Source organism: Anolis carolinensis, chromosome 5 (assembly GCF_035594765.1).
Source record: "Anolis carolinensis isolate JA03-04 chromosome 5, rAnoCar3.1.pri, whole genome shotgun sequence".
In the NCBI taxonomy this organism is placed as follows: Eukaryota; Metazoa; Chordata; class Lepidosauria; order Squamata; family Dactyloidae; genus Anolis; species Anolis carolinensis.
The window spans coordinates 61786924-61814079 of record NC_085845.1 but is presented as its reverse complement, the minus strand read 5'-3'; the positions used below and the strand labels follow the sequence as shown (position 1 = coordinate 61814079).

The window sequence follows — 27156 nt, the reverse complement described above, 5'->3', positions numbered from 1 at the left end:
AGCCTCCAAAGAAGGAGCCTCCACCACAGTCCGGGGGAGAGAGTTCCACTGCCAAACAGCTCTCATGGTGAGGAAGTTCTTTCTAATGTTCAGGTGGAATCTCCTTTCCTGTAGTTTGAAGCCATTGTTCCGCATCCTAGTCTGCAGGGCAGCAGAAAACAAGCTTTCTCCCTCCTCCCTATGACTTCCCTTCACGTATTTGTACATGGCTATCATGTCTCCTCTCAGCCTTCTGGCCTGGGACAATGCTGGAACCAGATGTAGCCGAGGAGGGAGATTCCTGGCCTTGCAGAGGGATGCCTGCTGGAAGCGCACTTTGGTTTTCTCGATATTCAATGAGAGGCCAAGCTTCTTATCTGCTTCTGCAAAGGTGTTTAGAGTGGCTTGTAGGTCTTTTTCTGAATGCGCACAGACTATGTTATCATCAGCATATTGGACTTCTATAACAGATGTTGTTGTGACCTTGGTTTTGGCTTTCAGTCTGCTGAGGTTGAATAGCTTGCCATCGGTCGGATAGATGATTTCCACTCTAATGGGAAGCTTCCCATCAACAAGGTGATGTATCATAGTGATGAAGATGGAAAATAAGGTCAGGGCAATAACACATCCCTGTTTGACACCTGATTCCACCTTAAATGGGTCACTTTGGGAGCCGTTGCTGTCCAAAACTGTTGACATCTTGTCATCATGGAGGAGGCGCAGGATGTTCACAAATTTGTCAGGGCACCCGACTTTTTGGAGGATTCACTGTGTCACGAATGCCTTTGCAAGGTCGATTAATGCCATGTACAGAGGCCCAAAGTTGTAGTCCAACACTGAAACCACTATGCCATGCTGACTTGTTAGTTTAGAAAAGTAGAACGGAATTTGGTTTGGCATAAACGTGTATTTAAAGTGCTCTTCTCTGCCAAAGAGTACTGATGCCTCCCCAAACTACAGACTTGCAGGATTCCACAGTATTGAGCCTTGACAGTGCAAAACTGAGTTAATTCTGCAGTGTAGATGCAAGCAATCCCCTGATGAAGAACTCCTTGGCACCCTGAAGGAAAGGCTGAGGGAAAGGCGGGCAATGTGAATCTTCCAGTGACTTTGGGGGAAACTTTAAACTCCAAACTCCCCCCTGCTTGGGGCCGCTGAGGGCGAGGCAGGGGCTTCCAGGGAGAGGAGGCTAATGGGGTTGGAGGGGGAGGGCTTCCTGGACCCGCCTCTGTTTTGCTGACGCCGGGGCTGCTTAGCTCGCTTTGCCCGGGGATCTCTAGTGCGGAGGGGTCCCTGAGAGCCGCCTCTCCCTCTCTAAGGACCGGAGTTTGGAGAAGACGGCACGGTGCGATCACCATGGGTGAGTGAAGCCAAAGCGGGGAAGCAAAGAGGACGCCCGGCTTCCATGGAAACTTTGGAAAGAGTTGGCGTCAATAGGCTCACCGCGTCCCCCCCTCCCTCTCGCTTTGAGAATTGGGCGCTGACAGCATCCCCCCCTCTCCAGGAAAGATGGAAGGTTCCCATTTAGGTTCTACTTTAGGCTTTTAGAACGTGGAGTGGAACCTTCCACTTTCGGGGCGGGGAGGGGGAAAGGTTCATTATGATCCAACTCATAACTATCATGGGTTTGTCGGGATAGAAATGGAGGGACGTCGAATTGGGAAAACAATAGGTTTGTCGCAGCCGTCCAAGTTTTGAGAAGAGGCCAAACTTGTGTTGTGGAAGACTTCCATGGCCGGAATCACTGGGTTGCTGTGAGTTTTCCGGGCTGTAATGGCCATGTTCCAGAAGCATTCTCTCCTGACATTTCGCCCACATCTATGGCAGGCATCCTCAGAGGTTGTGAGGCCTGTTGGAAACTACGTTAGTGAGGTTTATATATCTGTGGAAGGTCCAGGGTGGGAGAAAGAACTATTGTCTGTTGGAGGCAAGTGTGAATATTGCAATTAGTCGCCTTGATTAGCATTGAAAAGCCTAGCAGCTTCAAAGCCTGGTTGATTCCTGCCTGGGGGAATCTTTTGTTGGGAGGTGTTTCCCAGGGGACTTCCAGGCATGAAACAATCAGGACCAGCTAACACCTACCAACAAAGGATTCACAGCCTGGCTGCTTCTTGCCTGAGGAAATTCTTTGTTGGGAGGAGTTAGCTGGCCCTGATTGTTTCTTGTCTGGAATTCCTTTGTTTTATTTATTATTTATTTATTTCTCACATTTATATCCCGCCCTTCTCACCCAAAGGGACTCAAGGCGGCTTACAACAGTGGCAACACTTAGATGCCCATACAAACCAATATAAAACAGCACATAAAACAGTTAAAACTATTAAAATACATTATGAATTAAAATATACATTTCAAACATAAAATCAGATCCGTTCTTCCTCATGCTTTGTCCATAGTTCAGTCCGTGTCATCTTCACCATTGTTTTCTGAATGTTGTTCTTTATTTACTGTCCTGATTTTAGAGTTTTTAAATACTGGTAGCCAGATTTTGTTCAAAAAACAATGAGGGCCAGCTAACACATCCCAACAAAGGATTTCCTCAGGCAAGAAGCAGCCAGGCTGTGAAGCTGCAAGGCCATTAAATACTAATCAACATTCACACTTGCCTCAAACAAACAAGAGTTCTTTCTCCCAACCTGGACTTTCCACTGATATATAAATCCCACTTGTCTAGTTTCCAACAGACCTCACAACTGGGTTGCTGTGAGTTTTCCGGGTTGTATGGTCATGTTCCCGAAGCATTCTTTTCTGACGTTTTGCCCTTATCTATGGCAGGCATCCCCAGAGGTTGTGAGGTATATTGGAAACTAATATAGACCTCAAAACCTCTGAGAATGCCTGCCACAGATGTGGTGTCAAACTGCATTAATTCTCCAGTGTAGATGCACATTTCGATTGTTAGCAACAAGATGTTTGCCCTGGATGGGTCTCTGAGCAGAGGTTGAACGTCAGGATGGATTTTTATGGACCTTTAATGTTGTTGGCCAAATTATAATGGGCAAGTTTCAGAATGAGCATCCCTTATCCGAAATGCTTCAAAATCTCAATGGTAATACAAGTCGAATATCTTTTACATGGGATTTTAAAATCCAAAATATTCTAAGATGTTCCACGTGGATGGCTGAGATAGCAACACCTTGTTTTTCTACTGGGTCAATGTGCACAAACTTTTGTTTCATGCACAAAATGTGATGTATAAAGTTACCTTCAGGCTATGTGTATTAGGTGAAAATGAAATAGAAATGAATTTCATGTTTAGAATCTTATTTTATGCTTTCCATCAAACTAGAAGGGATGCTTGCCTACAGCTAATACACTCGTGATCTTCGAGATTCCTTACTACATGCCTGAGTTAACAAAGCTAGTTTTGATGTAAATAGCGTTCCAAGTGTTTCCCCCTCCTTGCTAATGAGTATCCCATCTCTGGAAGCAAGGCAGCAGTTCATTGCTCCCAAAGAATGCCTTTAGTCTGAATGTAGTTCCAGGATGCAACAAGTACTGCTGGTGTAGAAAATCAGATTATTCTTTTCTCACGCAACAGTGCCCTTAAGCTGTGGAATCTAGAGGCACTCGGACAAAAGAATGAAAGAGGCAAAAAAAGTCAACTGCAATTTGTTCAGTTATAATTCCTTCCTCCTTTTATCCCGCTGTGTCACCAGTTCTGGATGCCAGCATGCCTCTGAAAAATTGGGAGCAATGGGATGGCAAGGATTGTAAAATGGTCATGTTCTGTCTATTCTTGTGTTGTCAAGACATTTTTTTGTTCATATTTCTGACAAATATATATTTTTATTAGCAAAAGCAACTTTGCATATGATAATGTTTTAATTTTCTTGAACAGTAGTTCCTATACAACACTAAACAAAGCGTTTCTTTGGACTAAAACACACATGATATGTGAGATACATTATGCTCTCAAGACATTTTATAACTACATTTTACTAACTAAGGAATTGGAGAAGAAAGTGACATTGTTTTCAAGTTCCTGCTTGTAGCTTCCCATGAGTATGTGGTTAGCTGTTCTGGGAAGAGAATGCTAGTCCGGTTTGACTGTGGTTCCCAACCTGTGGTCCGTGGATCATCCATGGTCCCCAAGAACTAAAATATGATCCGCAGCCTCACTGTTACTATACAGTTGCAACTAGAACAACTGGTCTCTTGAAACCCTTTTATAGTGCCGAAGCAACAGGGATGTTGAGAGGGGAGAGGCTGACTACTAACAAAAGGCGCAACAACAAGCCTCCTGACTGCTGCTTCTCCTCCTCCCTCCTCCTGAACCAAGCCATTCTATGTGGCACCTAGAAGCAGGGGCGCCATGGTGTCTTTGTTTTTAGGCCTGTTCCTGGGGTTATTTGGGGTACTGATTCAGAAAATCGCATTGGATAGACCAAATCAGCTCTAGATTATTAAATATGGTTTTCTGTGGGCAAGCAGATGGAGACTACTGGATAGCATATGTTCTGTATCAGAAACTAGAGCTGATGAGGTCTATCCAATGCAGTTTTCTGAATCAGCAACCCAATTAACCAAACCAAATCTAAAGTTGACCAAAAACTGATTCGTAACCCTTTTGGCACTAATGTTGGAAAGTGGTCCTTTGTGAAACTGGTCCCTGGTCAAAAAAAGGTTGGGGAAAAGTTGGACTATAGCCTGATTTAGATTTTCAAGATGATCTTATGGTGATATATTTCTTGCCACTGTGACCATCTGGGATGGAGATGTGAAGGGATGAGGTTGTCTTGAGAACTACAACTCTATTTTGTTTTGGTCAGACCCCATCTGGAATACTTTGTCCAGTTCTGGGCACCACAATTCAAGAAGGATAGTAACAAGTTAGAACTTGTTTAGAGAAAGGTGACCAACATGATCAAAAATTTGAAAATCAAGCCCTACGAGGAGAAGCTTAGGGGGCTGGGTATGTTTAGCTTGGAAAAGTTGAGAGTTGCTGCCATGTTTAAATATTTGAAAGGATGTCATGTTGAGGAGAGGGCAAGCTCATTTTGTGCTGTTCTAGAAACCAGGACATGGAGCAATGGGTTCAAACTTCAGGAAAAGATATTATACTTAAACATTAGGGAGAACTTCCTGATGGTAACAGCCCTTCAGCAGTGGACTGTACTTACTTGGGGCATGACAGTCTCCTTCTGGAGGTTTTTAAACAGAGGCTGGATGACTATCTGTTAATAATGCTTTGATTGGGTGTTCTTGCATGGCAGAGGATTGGAATGGATGGCCCTTATGGTATCTTCCAACTCCACGATTTTAAGCCACATACCTGCTACTGTACTTCATTGTGAATCTAATCCTATGTAAATTGCACGCTTATTTATAGTGTCGTCATTGTATCAGTGCTCAACTTCAGTTTACTGACTTTCAGCCAACCCATAATAGAACCCAGATTCCAATTCAGCACCTGCAGAGTTACACCTGACAGTAGGTTGCTGTGAGTTTTTCGGACTCCATGGCCATGTTCCAGCAGCATTCTCTCCTTACACACTTGTCTGTGTAAAGAAAGTGTGGACGTTGCAACTAGCAAGCTTGAATTAGCATTTGAGTAGCCATGAAGTTTGCAAAGTCAATCAATGAGGGTGTCTGCATAGAGGTAGTCTGGCCTTTGTTGCCTGGAGGCATCCTCTATTTGGGAGGTGTTAACTGGCCCTTGATTCCTTGTTGTCTGGAGTTCTCTTGTTTCTGAGTGGTGTTGTTATTTAGTGTCTTGATTCTGGTGTTTTTAAATTCAGGTAACCAAATTTTGTTTGTTTTCATGGTTTCCTCCTTTTTGCTGAAATTCTGGATTTCGATGGCTTCTCTGTGTAGTCTGACATAATGGTTGTCAGAGTGGTCCAGAATTTCAGTGTTCTCAAATAATATTCTGTATCCAGGTTAGTTTATCATGTGCACTGCTATAGTTGACTTCTCTGGTTGAATTATTCTGCAGTGCCTTTTGTGTTCTTTGGACAAGTCTACATAGGGACCACCAAACGCGGTGCCCAGACAGAAATCGAAGAACACCAAAGGCACTTTAGACTGATTCAGCTTTATTCCAAAACTTCTAATGAATTAATCCAGCCATATTATTTTATGTTGAGGAGTCCTAACTCTTGTAAACAAAACTTTGCAAGAGTTACCTGGACTTGAGCAGATATCTAGTGCCGCTTCTTTTGGATACCAACCATGCGAGCTAGAACAGAGTCTTCATTTTGTTGTTAGTTCTTTTAGATACACCCATCCCACACAGTCGCCCATGGTTTTAGTAGGTGTCAAAGACCATCGAGAGTCAACATAGGCAAACTTCTCTCTCTCTGAACATCACGTAACCAAGGTAATAGTGATGCCAAATGAAGATCAGCATTTGGGTTGCACTGGAGTTAGCTAATTTACTTCAACCAAATGTACCTGTAGTTGATTATCCACATTAATAAATGGATAGTACTTGTTCCTATCTTCTGGGTTTTTGAAAAGAAAGAACATCTTCAGGATTTCCTTTCTGAATGTAGTAGGACTATTAGGTTTCATAAGGAAAAACTTCTTCCTGCTCGATGAAAGGTGAGTATCAAAAATACAAATTAAGAATTTTTGTCTCTAACTTCATGCTGCATGAATTGAAATTGATCTCACATAAGGTATAGTACTTTGGACATCTTTATTGTCACCACACAGTTCAATAATTGCATCAAGATCAGAGTGAGTTGTACCCTCAAGGCACCTTGGAAACTGTCACTGCAAGCCCCTGTGTGTTTGCTCTAATCCCTGTCAGGTTTCAAATGAAGCAGCCCTTCCACCACCTGCGAAAAGCTCTGCTAGGCAGCTACCTGCAAATGGAAAGTTAACCAGGAAGTGAGAATACTTTGTTACTATCCCTGCAGAAAACAAGGATGGTATTATTATGATTGTAATCACTCTAAGATTGCTGTCTGTATTCTAGTTATCCTGGTAGTTGTTTCTTTTTCTGTATTTCTCCAGCAGAATTCTTATTCTCTGAAGAACAGGAAAGGATACTTGGTAATGTTCACATCAGTAGTGTTTCTTCCATTTCCATATACACTTTTAAAATCAATTTATGTATGAGTATATGTTGGTGTTCTAGGCTGGATCTACATTGCTCTATATTAGGCTTGAGCGATCCATGAAAAAATTGATTCTAAACTCGTTTCAAAAGCAGGGGGCGCCAGCGTTTCGTTTCTGATGTCATTTCCGAATTTTGCCCCCCCAAAAAATTCGAAATTAATGAAAATTCGTTATTTTCTAAATTAATTCGTTAATGGCGGACGCGCATGCGCAGTGGCCAAAAAAAACAGCACGAGGGGAGATTTTACAGGACTCTCCCGCCCTCATTTTTTGAGTGATCTTCTTCAAACTTGGTACAGTGGTAGAACACATTTAACACTGATAGCTCACCAAAATTTGGAACGTTTCCCTTATCCTCTGATTTTTGGTGAATTTTCATAGCTTTTATAATAAACCATTTTTTAATAATTGCAGAAATCTGTTCCTGGTTTGAAAGTCTTATTTCCTGTTAAATTGGGTTGTCTTTACTGTGAAAGTCATTGTTCTACTTCAGAAACTTTGTTTTTGTGGCTGAAACTTTGTTAAATTGGTGTGTGTATATATATAAAATACTGTGTATATATATATAGTCCCTGCATATGTGTGTGTGTGTGTGTGTATATATAGGTAAAGGTAAAGGTATCCCTTGACGTTAAGTTCAGTCATGTCTGACTCTGGGGGTTGGTGCTCATCTCCATTTCTAAGCCCAAGAGCCAGTGTTGTCCATAGACACCTCCAAGGTCATGTGGCCGGCATGACTACATGGAGTGCCATTACCTTCCCGCCAGAGCGGTACCTATTGATCTACTCACATTGGCATGTTTTCAAGCTGCTAGGTTGGCAGAAGCTGGAGCTAACAGCGGGCACTCACTCTGCTCCCGGGATTTGAACCTGGGACCTTTCGGTCTGCAAGTTCAGCAGCTCAGTGCTTTAACACACTTCACCATCGGGGCTCATGTATATATAATATACATACACACAATGTGGAGAATATGTGGAAAGGTAGATAGATAAGTTGGGAGCCACAGCGAAGGCACCTTCCTGGGAGCAAGGTCTAATAATAATAATAATAATAATAATAAATCCCTTACAATATCCAAGATGGCTCACTGCTACAGAATCTTGGGAGGTTTAGTTTGATATGGTACCATTATTGGCAGAGAAAGCTAAGCTGTAGGAGTTGAAATCCAATCATTTATCCTCCCTATAGAATCAATTTTATATGCATTTTTAGCTACAGAAAAGCTAAAATCAGGACAGTAAAAGAACAACACCCAGAAAATGGGAATTCCAGACAGGAAACAATCAGGGCCAGCTAATACCTCCCAACAAAGGATTCCCCCAGGTAGGAAGCAGCCAGGCTTTGAAGCTGCAAGGCTATTCAATGCTAATCAAGGTGACCAATTGCAACATTCACACTTGCCTCCCACAGACAAGAGTTCTTTCTCCCACCCTGGACCTTCCACAGATATATAAACCCCACTTGCCTAGCTTCGCACAGACGTGAAAACCTCTGAGTATCAGGCCTGAGCTGAGGCGAGGCGGCGGCGGCCATTTTCCCCCTCCGTCTTCCTCCTCCTCCTCGGCCTCCTTCCCCCTCGCCCCCTCCCATTGGCTGAGCCCGTGAAGCCCCTTTTGCTGAGGGGCAAAAGGAAAGGGCCTGAATGGTGGGAGTTTGGGTGATTTGCAAAAGCTTTTTTTTCCTAACGAAAAAAACGACGACATAACGAAAAACGGCCTCTCGCGATTCGAAACCACAATATCCAGACGTGTGTACAATCAAGGTCGTATATTGCTTCAAAACAAACGAAAGTAACGAATTAATAACGGGTAACGGGGAAATCGAATTATTTGAGCAAGCCTACTCTATATACTAAAATCTGATCCCAGATTATCAGGCAGTGTATACTCATAATAATCAAGTTCAAATCAGATAATTTGGGATTAGATCCTGGGATATAGGGCAGTGTAGATCCAAACTTAAGAATTGTAGATAGAGATTTATGTTTGTTGGGCTAATTATTATTATTATTATTTGATACACAATGAGATTAGTACACAGCAAACAAGATCACTATGCTGGCTGTTGAATTGGGTCACACGTCAGACACTTACCAAGTGTCTAGGATTATGTGATGTGTCGGTGAATAATGCGTGCAGATCCGAGTAGGGTGGCCTTTTGCAGCTCACAGATGGTAATTTTGTCAGTGCTGATTGTTTTTAAGTGCTGGCCAAAGTCTTCAGGCACTGCACCCAGTGTGCCAATCACCATTGGTACCACCTTTACTGGCTAGTGCCAGAGTCTTTGCAGTTCAGTCTTTAAATCCTCGTATTGCATAAGCTTTTCCAGTTGCTTCTCATTGATTCTGCTGTCACCTGGGATTGCAACATCAACGATCCATACTTTGTTTTTTAACACGATCGTGAGGTCAGGAGTATTGTTCTCCAAAACTCTGTCAGTCTGAATTTGGAAGTCCTAGAGTAGTTTGACGTGTTCATTTTCTGTAACCTTTTCAGGCTTGTGATCCCACCAGTTTTTTGTCACAGGCAGATGGTATTTGTGGCACAAGTTCCAATGGCCCATCGGTGCCACGGTATTATGCCTCTGTTTGTAGTCTGTCTGTGGGATTTTCTTGCAGCATCTGAGTATGTGATCCATTGTTTCGACTGCCTGCTTGCAGAGTCTACACTTGGAATCTGTATTCGACTTTTCATTTCTGGCTTTGATGGCATTTGTTCTAATTGCTTGTTCTTGGGCTAGAAGAATCAGGCCCTCAGTCTCTTTTTTCAAAGTTCCATTTGTGAGCTACATCCATGTTTTTTCCTTGTCAATTTTTGTTATGGTTGAGCCTTCTGGCTCTGATACTAGGAGAAGGGGTCGTAAGACTCCTCGAGAGTCAGACTCTTGAGGAGCGTGAAAGGAAACGGCTTCGGGATTTATTTGCAGAACCAACAGATGAGGACTCATTTGAGGGTTTTACCGAGGGAATGGAGGAAGAAATGGTCAGCTCGGAGGAGGATGACATGGAGTGGACTCGTGTGAGGGAGGATTTGGGTGTCACCGGCAGTGAAAGCATGGGAGGCGATTGGCGGGCTGCAGGATCAGACCCATGGACGGGCTGGAGGGATGGAGCGGGATCCACAGCTGGGGATGCTGTAGGGCGTAGTCAAAGGTGTTTTAGCTCTGATGAGGATGATGATGATGGGGCACCTGGAATTGGGAGGGCAGCTGACAGCGATGATGAGTTTGAATTGTGATAAAATGGGGTTTAGGATCAAGGTCTAATTGCGTTGGGCAAGGTAATCTGGACGAACGCTTGGGCTCTTGTTGGGGAACTTCCTGAAGACGGGTGTGATTCGTTGCTGGATACGTAAGTTACCAAGGACACTGGGCATAGATGGCGGGAGGAACTGTGTGGGGTTTTTCTGTGCAACTTGTGTTTAATCTTGATAGCTTGGACCTCCGTCGTCTTTTTGACGGACATTGATTACCTACACTGGATTGACACTGGACTGATTGACCTCGACCCCGGATTACTCCTTCTGTGGCTATCGGTGAGACTTGTGGAATTCTAGACGTCTGCACTTGGCTTTCGACCTCGGACCGGATTGGGACCCTGCTGACCGCCGTTACCCTGATTGATGTGCCTGGACCCGGATATCGCTCGTTGCACGGAGGAGTAAACAGCCTGAGTTACTCATCTGTAGTTTTTGAGTAGCAGAGAAGAATCTGCTGCCAGTTTATTGTTTTCATTCTGAACTCTGTTAATCCTCTTTTGTTTGCTTTATTCGCCAGGCTGAAGTAAGCACTTTTGATTTAATCCGGATTAAACTCCTGTTTAATCCGGTTTATTCCTTTGAACCGTTTTTAGTTCAAACGGAGCTGTTTTTTGTTACTTTTCACACTGAAGTTAAGTGTTTGCCTTGTTCTTGTTACCTACGGGCATTTTTAGTTCTGTAACCTCAATAAACTGAGTTTTACTCTATTTGGTGGCGTTCTGTCTATGACAATTTTGCTCTCTTTTTTTTTAGGAACTGTCCATGGAGAGCCTTCTTTTGCCAGTTTTCTCTTCTATTATTATTATTATTATTATTATTATTATTATTATTATTATTCAAAGTTCCATTTGTGAGCTACATCCATGTTTTTTCCTTGTCAATTTTGCTCTCAATTTTTTTTAGGAACTGTCCATGGAAAGCCTTCTTTTGCCAGTTTTCTCTAATAATAATAATAATAATAATAATAATAATAATAATACCTCACTTTTTCACTCCACAAGGCGACTCAAAGTAGCTAAGTTTGTCTGTGTTTATAAGTATTGTTGCTTTTCTTTGTGCATGTTTTTGTTGTTAAAGATATTAATTAAAAATATTGGGGGATTGGGGAGAACAACAGTGTTTTGATGAGATCTGGAAGGCATTAATAATTTCTTTTATGGATCTGTGGGTAGGCCATCTTAATGAACACTCCCTTCCCATCTCTATAAATGAGAGTAGCAGTATCTGGTCTAAAAGCCCTCATAAAGTGGTTTGAACATGAGAACAAAAAAACTACAATTCCACCACAGAGCTGCATCAACTTATGAAATTGAAAACTGCTCCGAAGAATATTTCAGGATACTACCTTGTTCCCCCAAAAATAAGACCTACCCTGAAAATAAGACCTATCATGACTTTTCAGCATTTCTGAGGATGCTCAAAATATAAGTCCTATTTCAAAAATAAGCCCTAGATATAGTTCATTTTAAAAAGTCAATGTGGAAAAATAAGACTGCCCCTGAAAACAAGCTCTAAAGAATCTTTTGTAGCAAAAATTAATATAAGACCCTGTTTTATTTTTGGGGATATAGGGTAATGCATTTCACTAGTATGTGGATGTCATGGAAGACATGAAACCTAAAACTGGTCCATCATGGTGGCTCCAATAGATATAGTGATATCCAGTATTAATATTGATAAACCCTGCTGAGCTGCTGAACATGCTGACCGAAAGGTAGGTGGTTCGTATCTGGGGAGCGGGGAGAGCTCCCGCTGTTAGCCCCAGTTTCTGTCAACCTAGCAGTTTGTAAACAAATGTGAGTAGATCAATAGGTACTGTTCTGGTCGGAAGGTAATGGCGCTCCATGCAGTCAGGCCGACCACATGACCTTGGCAGATAACACCGGCTCTTTGACTTAGAAATGGAGATGAGCACCACCCCCCAGAGTCACACACGACTAGACTTAATGTCATGGGGAAAACTTTACCTTTTAAACACAGAGTATTCGGTGAGATGTCATTAAAATCTATGTAGGTTTACCTCCATCATGCATTTTGCTTTAATCATTTTTTTAAAGTTGAATGTGATATAGAAAATATTCTAGAGAGGTTCAATGATATCCTCCATGCTATCTTTCCACTAGAAAATAAAACATTTTTTCCCATTCAAGCAGACCTTTGAGAAGTGAATTTGTCAGGGGAAACAGACAGTGTATAATGTGCCGGAGTTTTAGTTGTCGTTGTTTTAATTTGTTTCAAGTGTTTTAAATGTTTTTGTATGTTATTAGTTTTTTATTATATTTGTCTGGGTGCCAACCAGCAAAAGGCAAAATCTTCATCATTATTATAATCAACAACAACCCCGGGCATTGTTACCACCAGTTTCAAGTGATGAATGGCTGAAAACTTGTATCTGTTTCTGTCTTCATGGCTGACCTGAATATGTGTGTATGTGTTTGTGTTTAAAATTGTTTAGTTTGGGGCCCCATGTCTCTGGAAAGATAATTTGGCCAAGATGCCGGAGGGAATATGTAAAAGAACATTGAAACTTGGACAGGAAAATCATAGAATGAAAACTTGATGAAACTGTTTATTTATTTTAAAGAAATGAAGATCGCTACAATTTTCATGTTTTAGAAAAGAAACAAATGTTTGTTTAGTCTGTCTATCAGCGTTGGACAAGAAACAATGAGTTTAAAATAAAGCTGAGAGATTTAATGTAAACATTATAAATAAAATATAGCATCAAGAACATTGAGGAATGGATGAAACAGTCAAGGAATGGAGTTAATTTTTTCCATGGATAAACATGTTTGAAGAGTTAGCATATTGCCGTACTTACAATGTTAGACTTGGACAGGCGGGGATGCAGTTGAAATCCCCACATGGTTATGACATTTACTGGGTCATCATGGATCGTTCATTATTTCTCAGTCTAATCTACTTCACAGGAAAGTTGAGAAAATGGGGAAACTGTCCCTTAAACTCTTTGAAAGAAGGACAGAATATAAATGTAATAAATGCATGAATAATAAAACTGAACAGGCATTTTCTAGGCTTCCTTTAGTCAGGGATTGTTCTTAGCCTGTGTGTAAATCAATTTTAGGTAAGAATGATGAAAAAAATATTGCAATAGTTTAAGGTGTAAGATAGGGTTACCAGTCTTCCCATTGTGTTTATATGTTCATTACCGCCATGGTATATGAGCAGGGAGGACATCATCCAGAATAGCGAGGTTGTTTTCCTGCAACTGTTTTCAGAGTTATATAGAGATAAGCCTTCACAACAAAATGAAACCAAACTATTAATAATAATAATAATAATAATAATAATAATAATAATAATAATAATAACTTTATTTTTGTATCCCGCCTCCATCTCCCCGAAGCGTCTCAGGTCGGCTCACATGGGGACAAGCCCAATAAAAAAAAAAACAAATAAACAAAATCTTCAAAGGCAGCCCCACATAGAGTACATTACAGTAGTCCAATCTGGAGGTAACTTGGTCAAGTCAGACTTCTGGAGGTACAGTTGCAGCTGCTCATAAGCTTCAGTTGTGCAAAGGCCCTCCCGGCCACCGCTGACACCTGAGCATCCAGCATCAACGCTGAATCCAGAAGGACCCCCAGGCTGCCGACCTGTGTCCTCAAGGGGAGTGTAACCCCATCGAGCACAGGTAGCCATACTATACCCTGATCAGCCGAACGACTGACCTGGAGGACCTCTGTCTTGTCAGGATTGAGCTTCAGCTTGTTAGCCCTCATCCAGTCCATCACAGTGGACAGCCACTGGTCCAGCACCCGAGGAGCTTCCTTGGAGTTTGGTGGAAAGGAGTAGTAGAGCTGAGTGTCATCTGTATAGAGATGGTACCAAACTCCAAAACTCCAGATGAGCTCATCCAGCAGTTTCATGTAGATGTTAAAGAGCATGGGGGCAGAATAGAACCTTGTGGGACTCCATAGGCCAAAGGCCAAGGGTCTGAGCAAGTCTTCCCCAGCTTCACAACTGGGTTCAGCCCTCCAGAAAGGAGTGGAGCCACTGCAAATAAGTGCCCCAAGACCCATTCCAGAGAGCCACCCCAGAAGGATACCATGGTCAATTGTATCGAAAGCCGTTGAGATGTCCAAGAGAACCAACAAGGACACACTCCTCTTGTCAAGTTCTCTGCGGAGGTCATCCACCAAGGCGACCAAAGCCGTCTTGGTGCCATGCCCATGCCAGAACCCAGACTGCAATGGATCTAAAAACTCAGCTTCATCTAGGAATCCCTGGAGCTGGGAAGCAATTTTTAATGATCAGTCAATTGGCCTTATAAAAATACATAATATAACACAAAGGACAGAATACATGTAGTCCGAATAAAAATGTAGATATAAATATACATCTACAGAAGGAAAAAGGTGCAGGAGGCGAACTGATAGCCAAATATACCTTAATCCTAAGTATGAGCATCAGGTGTCCTCGTCCCCCTTACGCTGTATGCCAATCTGATCAAATACTCTAATTTTTTTTAAGTGCTTTATGAAGATAAAGAGCAACTTTTGTTGTTAAGTCTGGGTTCAAACCAGCTAGTAAAAATGTGGTTTTGGCCAATGTATCCCAGCTCATTTTATTACAGATAAATGGCCATAAATGTTGTTTCCTATCTTTTTCGTATAGACAGCAGTTATGTAATATGTGGTTCAAATTTTCAACTTCAAGGGCGTCGCAGATACAGAATCTTTCTTCAGGTGGGATCTGATTAAATCTACTGTGTCTCTCCATTGACTCCATTTCTTTAAATCTGGCCCTTGTAAAAGCGATTCTCAGGTGTCTTGGCATATCAACTTTTAAGTAAAGTGTCTGCTGAAAGTTTTGTTTAAAATGATCTAACCATTTCAAGGGGCTTGTGTTTGATAGAGTGGCTATGTTTCTCTGCTCTTTAATATAATAATAATAATAATAAAACTTTATTTATACCCCGCCACCATCTCCCCAACGGGGACTCGGGGCGGCTTACATGGGGCCATGCCCAGACACCATACAATATAACAAAATAAAACAACATATCATAACACAATATAACAGTGCAAAAATAATCATATACATTACAGCACAAATCAGAGAAAACAGTAAAAAACAGGGCGGGCCACATGAACACTTAATTAAAAACTCGGGAGAGAGAGACATAGGAATAAGGGGAAACAGGGAAATAAAATGGTGGAGCAGTCTAAAGGATAAAAACCAAGGGGAATGGCCAGAGCAATATATTACATTTACTCCCCAAAGGCACATCGGAAAAGCCATGTTTTTAGATCTTTCTTAAAGGCTAACAAGGTGGGGGCTTGCCTAATCTCAGTGGGCAATGAATTCCACAGTCGGGGGGCCACAGCAGAAAAAGCCCTCTCCCTCGTTCCCACAAGACGGGCCTGGGACAGAGGCAGTGGCGAAAGGAAGGCCTCCCCGGATGAACGAAGGGAACGAGCAGGTTTATGGTAGGAGATACGGTCCCTAAGGTAGGTGGGTCCCAAACCGTTTAGGGCTTTATAGATGATGGTCTGCACCTTGAATTGGGACTGGAAAGTGAACGGCAGCCAGTGGAGCTCTTTAAACAGGGGAGTAGATCGTTCCCTGTAGCTCGCCCCTGTTATTAATCTGGCTGCCGAGCGCTGGACCAATTGTAATTTCCGGGCCGTCTTCAAGGGAAGCCCCACGTAGAGCGCATTACAGTAGTCCAGTCTAGAGGTAACTAAGGCATGCACCACCGTGGTCAAGTCAGACTTCACGAGGTATGGTCGCAGTTGGCGCACAAGTTTGAGTTGTGCGAAAGCCCTCCCGGCCACCGCCAACACCTGAGCCTCAAGCGTCAACGCTGAATCCAGGAGGACCCCCAAACTGCGGACCTGTGATTTCAGGGGGAGTGCAACCCCGTCCAGCACAGGTTGCCACCCAATACCCCGATCAGATGGGCGACTGACCAGGAGGGCCTCTGTCTTGTCAGGATTGATCCTCAGCTTGTTCCTCCTCATCCAGTCCGCCACAGCGGCCAGGCACTGGTTCAGAATCCGAGGGGCTTCCTTGGAGTTAGATGGAAATGAGTAGTGGATTTGCGTGTCATCTGCGTAGAGATGGCAACACCCTCCAAAACTCCGGATGACCTCTCCCAACGGTTTCATGTAGATGTTAAATAGCATGGGGGATAAAATAGACCCTTGCGGGACCCCACAGGTCAATGGCCAGGGGTCCGAGCAGGTGTCCCCCAGCTTCACCATCTGGGAACGACCCTCCAGGAAGGACCGGAGCCACTGCAGAACCGTGCCACCGAGCCCCATCCCGGCGAGCCTCCCCAGAAGGATACCATGGTCGATGGTATCGAAAGCCGCTGAGATGTCCAAGAGAACCAGCAGGGTCACACTCCCCCTGTCCAGCTCCCTGCGGAGGTCATCCACCAAGGCGACCAAAGCCGTCTCGGTACTGTACCCAGGCCTGAAGCCAGACTGCGAGCGGTCCAGAAAATCAGTGTCATCGAGAAATTCCTGGAGCTGCGTGGCAACCACCCGCTCCAGAACCTTGCCCAAAAACGGGAGGTTGGAGATTGGTCTGTAGTTGTTACAAATAGATGGGTCAAGCGAAGGCTTTTTTAGTAGTGGTTTTACTACCGCCTGCTTAAAGTAGGATGGCACCGACCCCTGAACCAAAGAAGCATTTATTATGGTCACAAACCAATCCAACAACCCATCTTTGGCCAGCTTGACCAGCCAAGAGGGACAAGGATCCAGAGCGCAGGTGGTCGCCCTCACAGACCCAAGAATCCCCTCCACGTCATCAGGAAGAACAAGCCGGAAAGAATCCCATAAGATCGAACAGACAGGTACCTCGGTTACCTCCGCTGAGACCACAATTGAGCTGGAGTCTAGCTCAAGGCGTATCTGAGCAACTTTGCCTGCAAAGTGGTGCGCGAAATCGCTGCACCCAGTTGCCAAGTCATCGGGAAGCCCCTGGACCTCAGGAGGCCGCAGGAGCTCCCCCACAACTCGGAACAACTCCGATGGCCTGTTGGCTGCAGACGCTATGCGGGCAGTCGTGAAAACTTTCCTGGCTGCTCGCAGAGCCACGGAGTACGCCTTAATAGCGGCTTTAGCCCGTGCTTGGTCGGACACGTCCCGAGATTTCCTCCAGATGCACTCTAGTCCCCTCCTCCTACGCTTCATCACAGCCAACTCCTCGGTAAACCAAGGAGTCGACGCGACTCTACGCAGTGAGAGGGGACGTTCGGGAGCGATCGTGTCCAATGCCCTTGATAGCTCACTATTATAGCGATCAACCAGGACATCGACAGGATCGCCAGTCTCCAGGACAGGAAGATCCCCAAGAGACCTCAGAAGTCCATCCGGATCCATCAGTCTCCTGGGGCGGACCATCTTAATGGGTCCACCACCCCTGCGGAGGTTAGAAGGCACGGCGATACTTAAACAGATCAGATGATGGTCAGACCATGACAATGGAAGAATGTTTTGCTCTTCCACTCTGACTGTCCCACCGTCCACAACAAAAACAAGGTCCAAGGTGTGTCCTGCCTGATGTGTGGGCCCTGATATAACTTGAGACAGCCCCATGGTTGTCATGGCAACCATGAAATCCTGAGCTGCACCTGTCAATGTGGACTCGGCATGAATGTTAAAGTCTCCCAAAACTATCAGTTGTTGGGAGACAAGGGCCGCATTGGAGACCACTTCTGCTAGCTCGGACAGAGAGACTGCTGGGTCGCGGGGTGGACGGTACACCAACAGAATCCCCAAGCTGTCTCGGGCTCCCACCTTCAGGAAGACACACTCGAACCTCGGGGATTGTGGAACGGCGCATCTGATCAGGGCGATGGACTGCCGAAAGATCACTGCAACTCCTCCTCCCCGCCCCCCAACTCTGGCCTGTTGATGCACCCCGAAACCAGGAGGACACAGCTGGGTAAGATTCACACCTCCCAGCTCATCCAGCCATGTCTCGGTGATGCATGCCAGATCTGCCCTCTCATCCAGGATCAAATCCTGGATGACAGCTGTTTTACCATTGACAGATCTGGCGTTCAAAAGCAGGACCTTAAGGTTGGGGGGTCTGTCCTGAAGACTACCACACCTAATCCTCTCCAGGGTCGCAAAAACTCTGTTGCGCTTCTCCCTGGGTTGGTGGTGACCGTGCTTTCTCCTCCCCCATATCACCTCAATGGGGCCACCTCCAGTCAAGCCCTCCTCCCCCTGATGGAAAAACTGGGCGGAATTGCCAGTTGCCGGGACTAGTCAACTGTCCTGGAAAGGAAAGCCTCCAAAAGTGCTTGTTTGTTTACAAAAGGAGCTTCTCTCCATTATTGGGAGAGAGGCATCGATTGATTTGGCCTCATCATGAATAGTAAGCCAACTAGACAAGAGTGGAGACTTGTTGTGGGACTGGGGGGTAGAACAAGCATGACTTCGCAATGGGGAATCTTGAACATCCATACTCGGCCCGATGTCCAAGGGGCGAATTAGTGGGTCTACTAGCACCCTCCTAAGAGTGATGCCCCACTGTTGCAGTTTAGGCCCACACAAATACAATTTATCCCTTAATATTTTATCTTCCAAGCCGATGATAAGACACAGGGAGCGGTTCCAGGATTGGTACTCCCTACAAAGCCAGTCGATAGTCTTAATCTTCACTTCCGACCGGCTTATGGATAAAATTTGAGAGAGAGATATCTGGACCGCTCGCTTAGAAGTCCACCTGCCTCTATTCAATAATGAGTCTGAAACTTCCACTGCAACCTTATTTGTTCGTAAAAGATGTTGAGAATTGCAGGAAGTTGTGATGACCCATGGGCCTTGTAGTCCTGCTCAGGACATTGTAATTCCTGATGAGGAGGAAAACTTGGGTTTTTTACCTTCCCAGTCAGAACTGGATTCCCCTCAGCCAGATCTTTCCCAGGCAGATCTGGGAACCTTGCACCTGCAAGATAGTTGTCTCCCAGAAGTATGTCAAACAACCCCAGAGCCTACTTCTCCCGTGTTCTTGCGCCGGGAGTTTTGTAAACAACAGAGAAGTTTGGAATCAGCTTCGCGCAGGAGTGCGAGGATTGCAGCTAAGAATGTGGCCAATTAAGACTGCTTCTCGTGAGAATCTTTGGGGAGTCTCACATCTGGTCTCAGAGTTTAGCTTTCGGTTCTGATTCCCAGAGAACTGCTTCGGCGGGAAAGTTAGACTCTATTTAGGTGTTTTACCCGCGTAGTAACTTCGCGGAGTCAATTCGTCAGCCTACGGAGCGAGTTGTGTCTGGACAGCGCGCTCCGATTCAAGCCTCGCTCCTGCTCAAGCCTTGCCCTGCTTTCCAGCCTTCGCCTTGCTTCCCAGCCTTGTTTACCAACGGACTTCGCCTTGTTGCCCAGGACCAATCCTTGCCTTGTATCACGGATTTTACCAAGTTATTCCACGGACCTTGTTCTTGTTCCTAGTTACCTTGTTCCACGTTTTAAGCCTTGTTTCAAGTATCAAGTTATTTCCTAGCCTTGCTCAAGTTTATGGACTAAAGGACCTTGTCATCTCCCCTCACTTTGCCTGGCAAAGTGAGTGTTTCGGTTATTGGATTACAACTTTGGACCTTAATATTTCATATTGGACATCGCTTTTTTGGACTAATTTAGACCTTCCCTGGAAGGTCTGCTTTTGGACTATTTCATATACTTGCTTTTATTAACTTTATATATTCCTTCAATAAAGATATTAGTTAGATTCTGGTCTCTGTGTTGGGTTATTGGTGCCTTTGCAACCTGGGTCGTGACAGAAGTATCCAAAGGTTGTTCAACCAATTTAGAGGACAGCTCATTATTCGGCTTCTGCAGGGCATTGTTGGTATCCTTCCTATCCATCCTCCCCATGCTCATTCCCCCAGATAAGGCCCCACCCCCCTTTCTAGTTACTCCAAGGCCTGATCCGACGACTACCTTCTCCTCCTTAGGCTTAATTCCCCCACAGCCTTCCAGAGAGCTTAATTCCTTATTCATGTTAATGGGCCTGGTTGATATAGTTGTTATAATGTCCGTAGGAGAAGGATTTTTTACAATCAGGGAAATTCCTTTGAAGAGATGGTCAAGTTTCAAGTTCAGTATTTCCAGCTGTTGCAAGACGGTGTTGAATGATTTTCCCAGCAGATCACATAGGTTTGCGAGTTCATTCTTCCCTGAAGTTTCCTTCCAACTCATTTCCTGTTACCTTCTCAGAGAACCTTCCTATAGTATACCACTCTACCACTCAATAGCCAATGCTGGGGAAAGCGAGGAGGGCAGTAGGCCAGCGCTGGGAAAAAGGGAGGGGGGCAGTAGGCAAGGAGTCCAGAGGCAGCAACAGGCAGACTGGCTGGAGATGTTTCTGGCCTCTTCTGCAGCACAACAGCAGGCCTCTCAGCCCTGCCAGGGCCTTGTGGACTCAGGCTTTATAGATGGTCCTTCCTAGGAAGTGCTGAGTCACACCCAGATGGAAAGGGCCTGGGGCTGCAGTCTACTCACAAGGAGTCCCAGAGGCAGCAACAGGCAGACTGGCTGGAGATGTTTCTGGCCTCTTCTGCAGCACAACAGCAGGCCTCTCAGCCCTGCCAGGGCCTTGTGGACTCAGGCTTTATAGATGGTCCTTCCTAGGAAGTGCTGAGTCACACCCAGATGGAAAGGGCCTGGGGCTGCAGTCTACTCACAAGGAGTCCCAGAGGCAGCAACAGGCAGACTGGCTGGAGATGTTTCTGGCCTCTTCTGCAGCACAACAGCAGGCCTCTCAGCCCTGCCAGGGCCTTGTGGACTCAGGCTTTATAGATGGTCCTTCCTAGGAAGTGCTGAGTCACACCCAGATGGAAAGGGCCTGGGGCTGCAGTCTACTCACAAGGAGTCCCAGAGGCAGCAACAGGCAGACTGGCTGGAGATGTTTCTGGCCTCTTCTGCAGCACAACAGCAGGCCTCTCAGCCCTGCCAGGGCCTTGTGGACTCAGGCTTTATAGATGGTCCTTCCTAGGAAGTGCTGAGTCACACCCAGATGGAAAGGGCCTGGGGCTGCAGTCTACTCACAAGGAGTCCCAGAGGCAGCAACAGGCAGACTGGCTGGAGATGTTTCTGGCCTCTTCTGCAGCACAACAGCAGGCCTCTCAGCCTGAAATATCTGAAATCCTTTGAGTTACTAATCTTTTCTCAACATCTCTGTTGTGACCTAAGGAAGAGAAACTGAGGAACCTTATTAATTGGTTTGACCAGGAAGCTTGAATTAGTTTATTAGTTTGTTAGGCCATTAGTTTGTTCTGCCAAGCATATTTTTGGGAGTCTACCATTTTCTATTTTTTAAAAATTTTTGACCAGTAATTGAAGACCTTGACTTTGGTGAGACCTTCGATAGAGTATAGTTCCAGTTCAACTATGACAACAGCATTGGTGGTTCTTATGTCTCCTCCCAGCATCTGTCTTAGAAATTTTGATTGGGTTTGTTCCATTATTGGTAATTTCAGCCTCATATAATATCATAGGGACAATCTTTACTTTATAAACTTTTATTATCGGGCTTAAGGACCCTGGGTATCTATGGGTTAGTAATCTTAGCAGAGTGTTTGAGAAGATGTGTTGACCTGTTCAGTACTGTCAGCATCTAGGAACTATTTATGCCTTGGTGAGTGGTTTCCAAACACCTTTTTAAATTTAGCTTTGTTTATTGTCAACTCATTTTTATGGGTATAGACTTCAGTTTGCTTGGTAACCTCCTTAATCCAATTTGTGTATTTGACATCAGAACCATATCATCCACATATAATAGTGTGTTTATGTGTCTGTTTCCAGTTTTTGGCATCAGTATTATTTACAACATTTTTACCCCGCCTTTCTCACCCAAGGGGACTCAAGGCTTCAGAGCCTCTGAGGTAATCAGGCTTATTATTAATATAAAGGTTTAAAAGTAAAGGGGCTAATAGACAGCCTTGTCTTATGCCTTTGTAGGATTTTACTCTCTCTGTCAGGGCTTCACTGACTCCCATTCTGATCTGAATATAGTTTTTGGTATATAGATTTTTTGATCAGGAGCAGTAGTTTGCGATCAATTCCGAGATCTGCTAATTTTTGCCAGAGAATGTCTCTATTGATACTGTCAAAGACTGCATTTAAATCAATAAAGGATAGGCCTTCACAAATATGGTACCTTCTAGATATTAGAGTGCCTCCCAGCATTTTTAACCACTGCCCATGCTGACTGTGGCTCATAGGAATTGAAATCCAAAATATTCACGGAGCACCAGGTTGTAAAAGGCTGTCTTAGGTCACACTGCCTTGTGATGCTACAGGTACTAACAACTTTGTTGTTGTTGTGTGCTGGTTTGAACTTATGGCAATCCTATGAATAAGAGACCTCCCAGAGACACCATTTATTAACATCCTGGCTCAAGTTAAGTCAACTCAGATCTATGGCTTCCTTTATTGTATCAATTCACCTGTAATATTGGTTTTCCTCTTTTCACACTGTCTTCAACTTTATGAGATGAGTCATTTCATCTCAAGATACAAAGCATGACAGCCTCGATTTAATTATCATTGCTTATAGTGAGAGTTCGAGTTTCATTTGTTCTTTGATCTAATTATTTGTTTATCAGATATTATTATTGCATATTGAATGCAGGAACGTAATGCTCAATGCAGTGTGTGGGCCCACACGAAGAGCCCACTTGTGGTCAAATGTCTAAAACAGCTCCAATTTTGAAAGCTGATATGGCTCAGAGTGTGTACCTGTATTTACTCGAGTCTAACATGTCCTCAAATCTAATGTGCACCTCAATTTCCAAAACCCTGAAACAAAAAAAGGATTTACTGTATTGTGTGAATCTAATGCACACCCTAATTTTGGGAAGGTAATTTTGTCAAAAAAGGTGATCATTATAATAGAGTAAATACAGTTTTTAGAGTGTGCTGACAGTGTCAGTACATAAGAGACGATCCATTATGGCTGCTAACTGAGGGCCTTATTGCACGAGGGAGTCAAAACTGCATCGAAGTGGGACTGTTACCTTTGGTTTGCTGGTCTGCTTCCCTTCCTCTGCTATTGATGAGGAAAAAAAACAGTCAAAAGCTGCCAATTCTACAGTGTTTCCATCACTTTTGTAATGGGTCCATTTCAGTTTTGGTCCAGCATGCCAGCACTGAAATGATGTCAAGGTGATGGGTTTCTCTTCCTCTTTTACTCTTTTCTCCCCCCCTCACTATTACTGAGCTGTTTCTTTTATATTTTACAGTCATATTTGCGTTTTAAAAAATTTCTGGAACTGTGAAATTGTTGTTAAAAATGGAAGTGTGGGAAGACAGGGTTATGGTGGTATGCAGAACTATGAGTGCCATTTTATAAATGAAGAGAGATGCCATAATGAAGGTGCTCATGTCGGCATGTATCTGGTGACATGGGATAGGGGCTTTGTGCGATAAAACCCATTATATTGTTGACCTTTCTTATAGGGTTCTTGTTGCTAACTGTTACAGGGCAATAACATACGTGAACATTTGGATGTAAGGTAAAAGTTTTCCCCTGACATTAAGTCTAGTCATGTCCAACACTGGGGGTTGGTGCTCATCTCCATTTCTAAGTACAGTAGAGTCTCACTTATTCAACATAAACGGGCTGGCAGAATGTTGGGCAAGCAAAAATGTTGGATAATAAGGAGGGATTAAGTAAAAGTCTATGAAACATAAAATTACATTATGGTTTTAGAAATTAAGCACCAAAACATCATGTTTTAAAACAACTTGACAGAAAAAGCAGTTTAATACACGGTAATGTTATGCAGTAATTAATGTATTTACGAATTTAGCACCAAAATATCGCAATGTTTACAAAAAACCTTGACTACTAAAAGGCAGACTGTGTTGGATAATACAGAACATTGGCTAAGCGAAGGTTGGCTAAGCGAGACTCTACTGTAGACTGAAACAGGATTTTAATTTTTTTGAGGTTGTTTTAGCATGATTGCATGTTTTTGTTCGATGGTGTTACTTCTGTGGTATGGTCTCCTATTGGCAATTGAATGTTTTGCTTATGTTGGAAACCGCCCTGAGTCCTCTTGGGGAGATAAAGCAGTTTATAAATAAAGTTTAATTATTATTATTTATAAGCCAAAGAGCTGGCATTATCTGTAGACACCTTCAAGGTCATGTGGCTGACATGACTTCATGGAGCACAGTTACCTTCCTGCCGGGCGATACCTATTAATCTACTCACATTTGCATGTTTTCGAACTGCTAAATTCGAAGAAGCTGGGGCTAACAACGGGAGCTCACCCTGCTCCTCAGATTCGAACTGCTGACCTTTCAGTTAGCAAGTTCAGCAGCTCAGGAGTTTAATCTGTCACTTGGGGCTCGAATATTTGGACAGCTCAAGCTAAAGGATAAGATTTTTGTCCAGTGCTGAATATACCTGATGCTAACCATGTAGTAGAAATTCTTTCTAATTCCCTTCGCTATCATGCTGTGCTATCCAAAAACTAGCTCTGTACAGCTTTGTAGTTATACTCGGCAAGTGTGATAATTCATAAAGTGCGCCAATCCTACTTGCAACAATATCCAAGGCTTCCTTGCCGTCATTTTTCACATTTTCGCAACATTCCCCAGTTGGAAACTGGCAGGCATATATTTACAACTCAGGAAAGTCTCTGGTGAATATTAAACTATGTTGCTAGAGGTCATAGAATTGTGAACAAACTGTAATGCTCAGGCAAAGCTTTATATTTAAATCTTCTATAAAGAAAATGAATATAATCATTAGAGTCTGTTTCTGTACTCCTTTGGAAAGAACTCCTACAGGATCTTTGATATTTGACAGAAATAATGTATGTTGTTTTATCCCTGGCTGGAAATAGATCATGTGCTCAAAAGTATCAGAAATACAAGTTGCACCATTGCATAGAAAACATGATTCCTTCGTGTTTAACTTTTCAAATCCCCTTAGTGCAGTTTACAATTGTTCATTTGTTAGAAGGTTTTTGAAACCTTGCTGGTATGTCAAGATCAAAAAGGACCTGTTGCACCACATATGTTTGTGTGAGTTTTTGTAAAGCTGAAAAATTAGAATTGATCTTGAAAAGTATTTAAATTAAAATGGTACTTTTTTCAGCAGAACCCCTCTCATTTAGAGTGGGAAATATTGGCAACTTACTGAATAAGCAAAAATTAAATTTATCATTTTTCTCTCTTCCCTGTTACCAATATTTATAAAAGGGACTTCCTTCTGGACACACTAATTAATCTGCAAAAATTTGAATGAGACAGCAGATATTTGCTTGGATTTTGAAGGACCCCTACATCTGAAATGAGTAAAATTATTAAATTGTTTTAATATAATTTAGTCACTACAGAACTATTAAAGTATGAAAATTAATTCTCCAGATTTCAGTTTTTAAAGTACAACTGTGCTTCCAAAGCTGTACCTCATTGTATTGCAGCATGAATATTAGAAGGTTAAAATTAGCAATGGGTATTGCAGTAAATTTAGTTTGAGGGGAATGTCATCTCAGTCAACTTAGTGCTAAGTTTGCAAAATGGACTTTCATAGGAATTTCAAAATGTATTCACTCTTAAGGTGCATTGTTTAGGCAACTTGTGAGATACATTTCCCGCAGTGGAATATGTTTCAAATGTCCAATTTAAAAGCCAGACAGCGTGGAGAAGTTTATTTTATTAAATTGCATTTTAGCTACTTGTCTGCACTGCATTCTCATATATAGTCTACTTTACAGTGATCATTTTGATTCCTCCTTTTGTCTTCAAAGTTAGTTCTATTTTGAGGTGTGGCTTACATATAGCAATTATCATTTGGGACCACTCCTGTGAATGTCTGTCAAAACATGTGGAATATGCCCTTCACCCTTTGATTTCCTTTCACTTCTGGAAAGCCTTTGTGAAAGCAAAAGTTTTCCATTAAGTTGAAGGCAATATTTAAAAGCATTTGACTGTTCAGCTGAAAAAGAACCATTAATAGAGGTGATATGAAGAAAGGATGTTTTATGTTGAAAGCTAGTTTCAGTCACCATGGAAACTCTACATTTTAGATTAACTACATTATAGTAGATCATGTGTACTCATATGATTAAACTTAATTATGATTCGTTGGAAAACATAGATTAATACAATTTGGTTTGATGTTGGCTTCTTCATCTAAACCATGAGCAAGATTAACTATAGTTTATCTGGTTCAATTGGCACAAAAAAGTTAAGCAAGTTAAAACTAGAACTACATTCGTCTTTACTCCTCCTTGTGGGTATTATAGAAGAAGACGGGATTGCATACTTCTGAGTGAAACTAGATTTTGTAGAATCATAGAATCCTAGAGTTGGAAGAGACCTCATGGGCCATCTAGTCCAATCCCCTGCCAAGAAGCAGGAAAATCACATTCAAAGCACCCCCGACAGATGGCCATCCAGTCTCTGTTTAAAAGCCTCCAAAGAAGGAGCCTCCACCACACTCCGGGGCGGAGAGCCCTAGTGCTGAACAGCTCTCACAGTGAGGAAGTTCTTCCTAATGTTCAGGCGGAATTTCCTTTCCTGTAGTTTGAAGCCATTGTTCTGCATCCTTGTCTCCAGGGAGCAGAAAACAAGTTTGTTCCCTCCTCCCTATGATTTCCCCTCATATATACGTGGCCATCATGTCTACTCTCAGCCTTCTCTTCTACAGGCTGAAAGTTCTATCATGGTTTGTCATGAGGTAGGCAACTACCATTTATTAAAGGCTTCATTGGCTTCTTGTGGGGGCCTTGGAGGATTACATTTTCCACAGCATGTCCCAACCTCTGACTTTTCTACAATCTCTAACAATTTTGTTTAAAAGCATAAGCAAAAATATTGATTCAGCTGGTAGTTGATGAAGGAGGTG

General features: G+C 43.2%; 1 protein-coding gene across 1 annotated transcript in view; it reads left to right on the top strand.

The window, feature by feature from the left end:
* Positions 1–1199: 1199 nt before the first annotated feature.
* gpm6a (glycoprotein M6A) overlaps positions 1200–27156 on the top strand; it is a 274778-nt gene continuing 248821 nt past the window's right edge. The window contains exon 1 of the mRNA XM_062981388.1: positions 1200–1339. Coding sequence (XP_062837458.1) covers positions 1336–1339 — 4 coding nt within the window. The 5' untranslated portion in view covers positions 1200–1335. The remainder of the gene's footprint in view (positions 1340–27156) is intronic.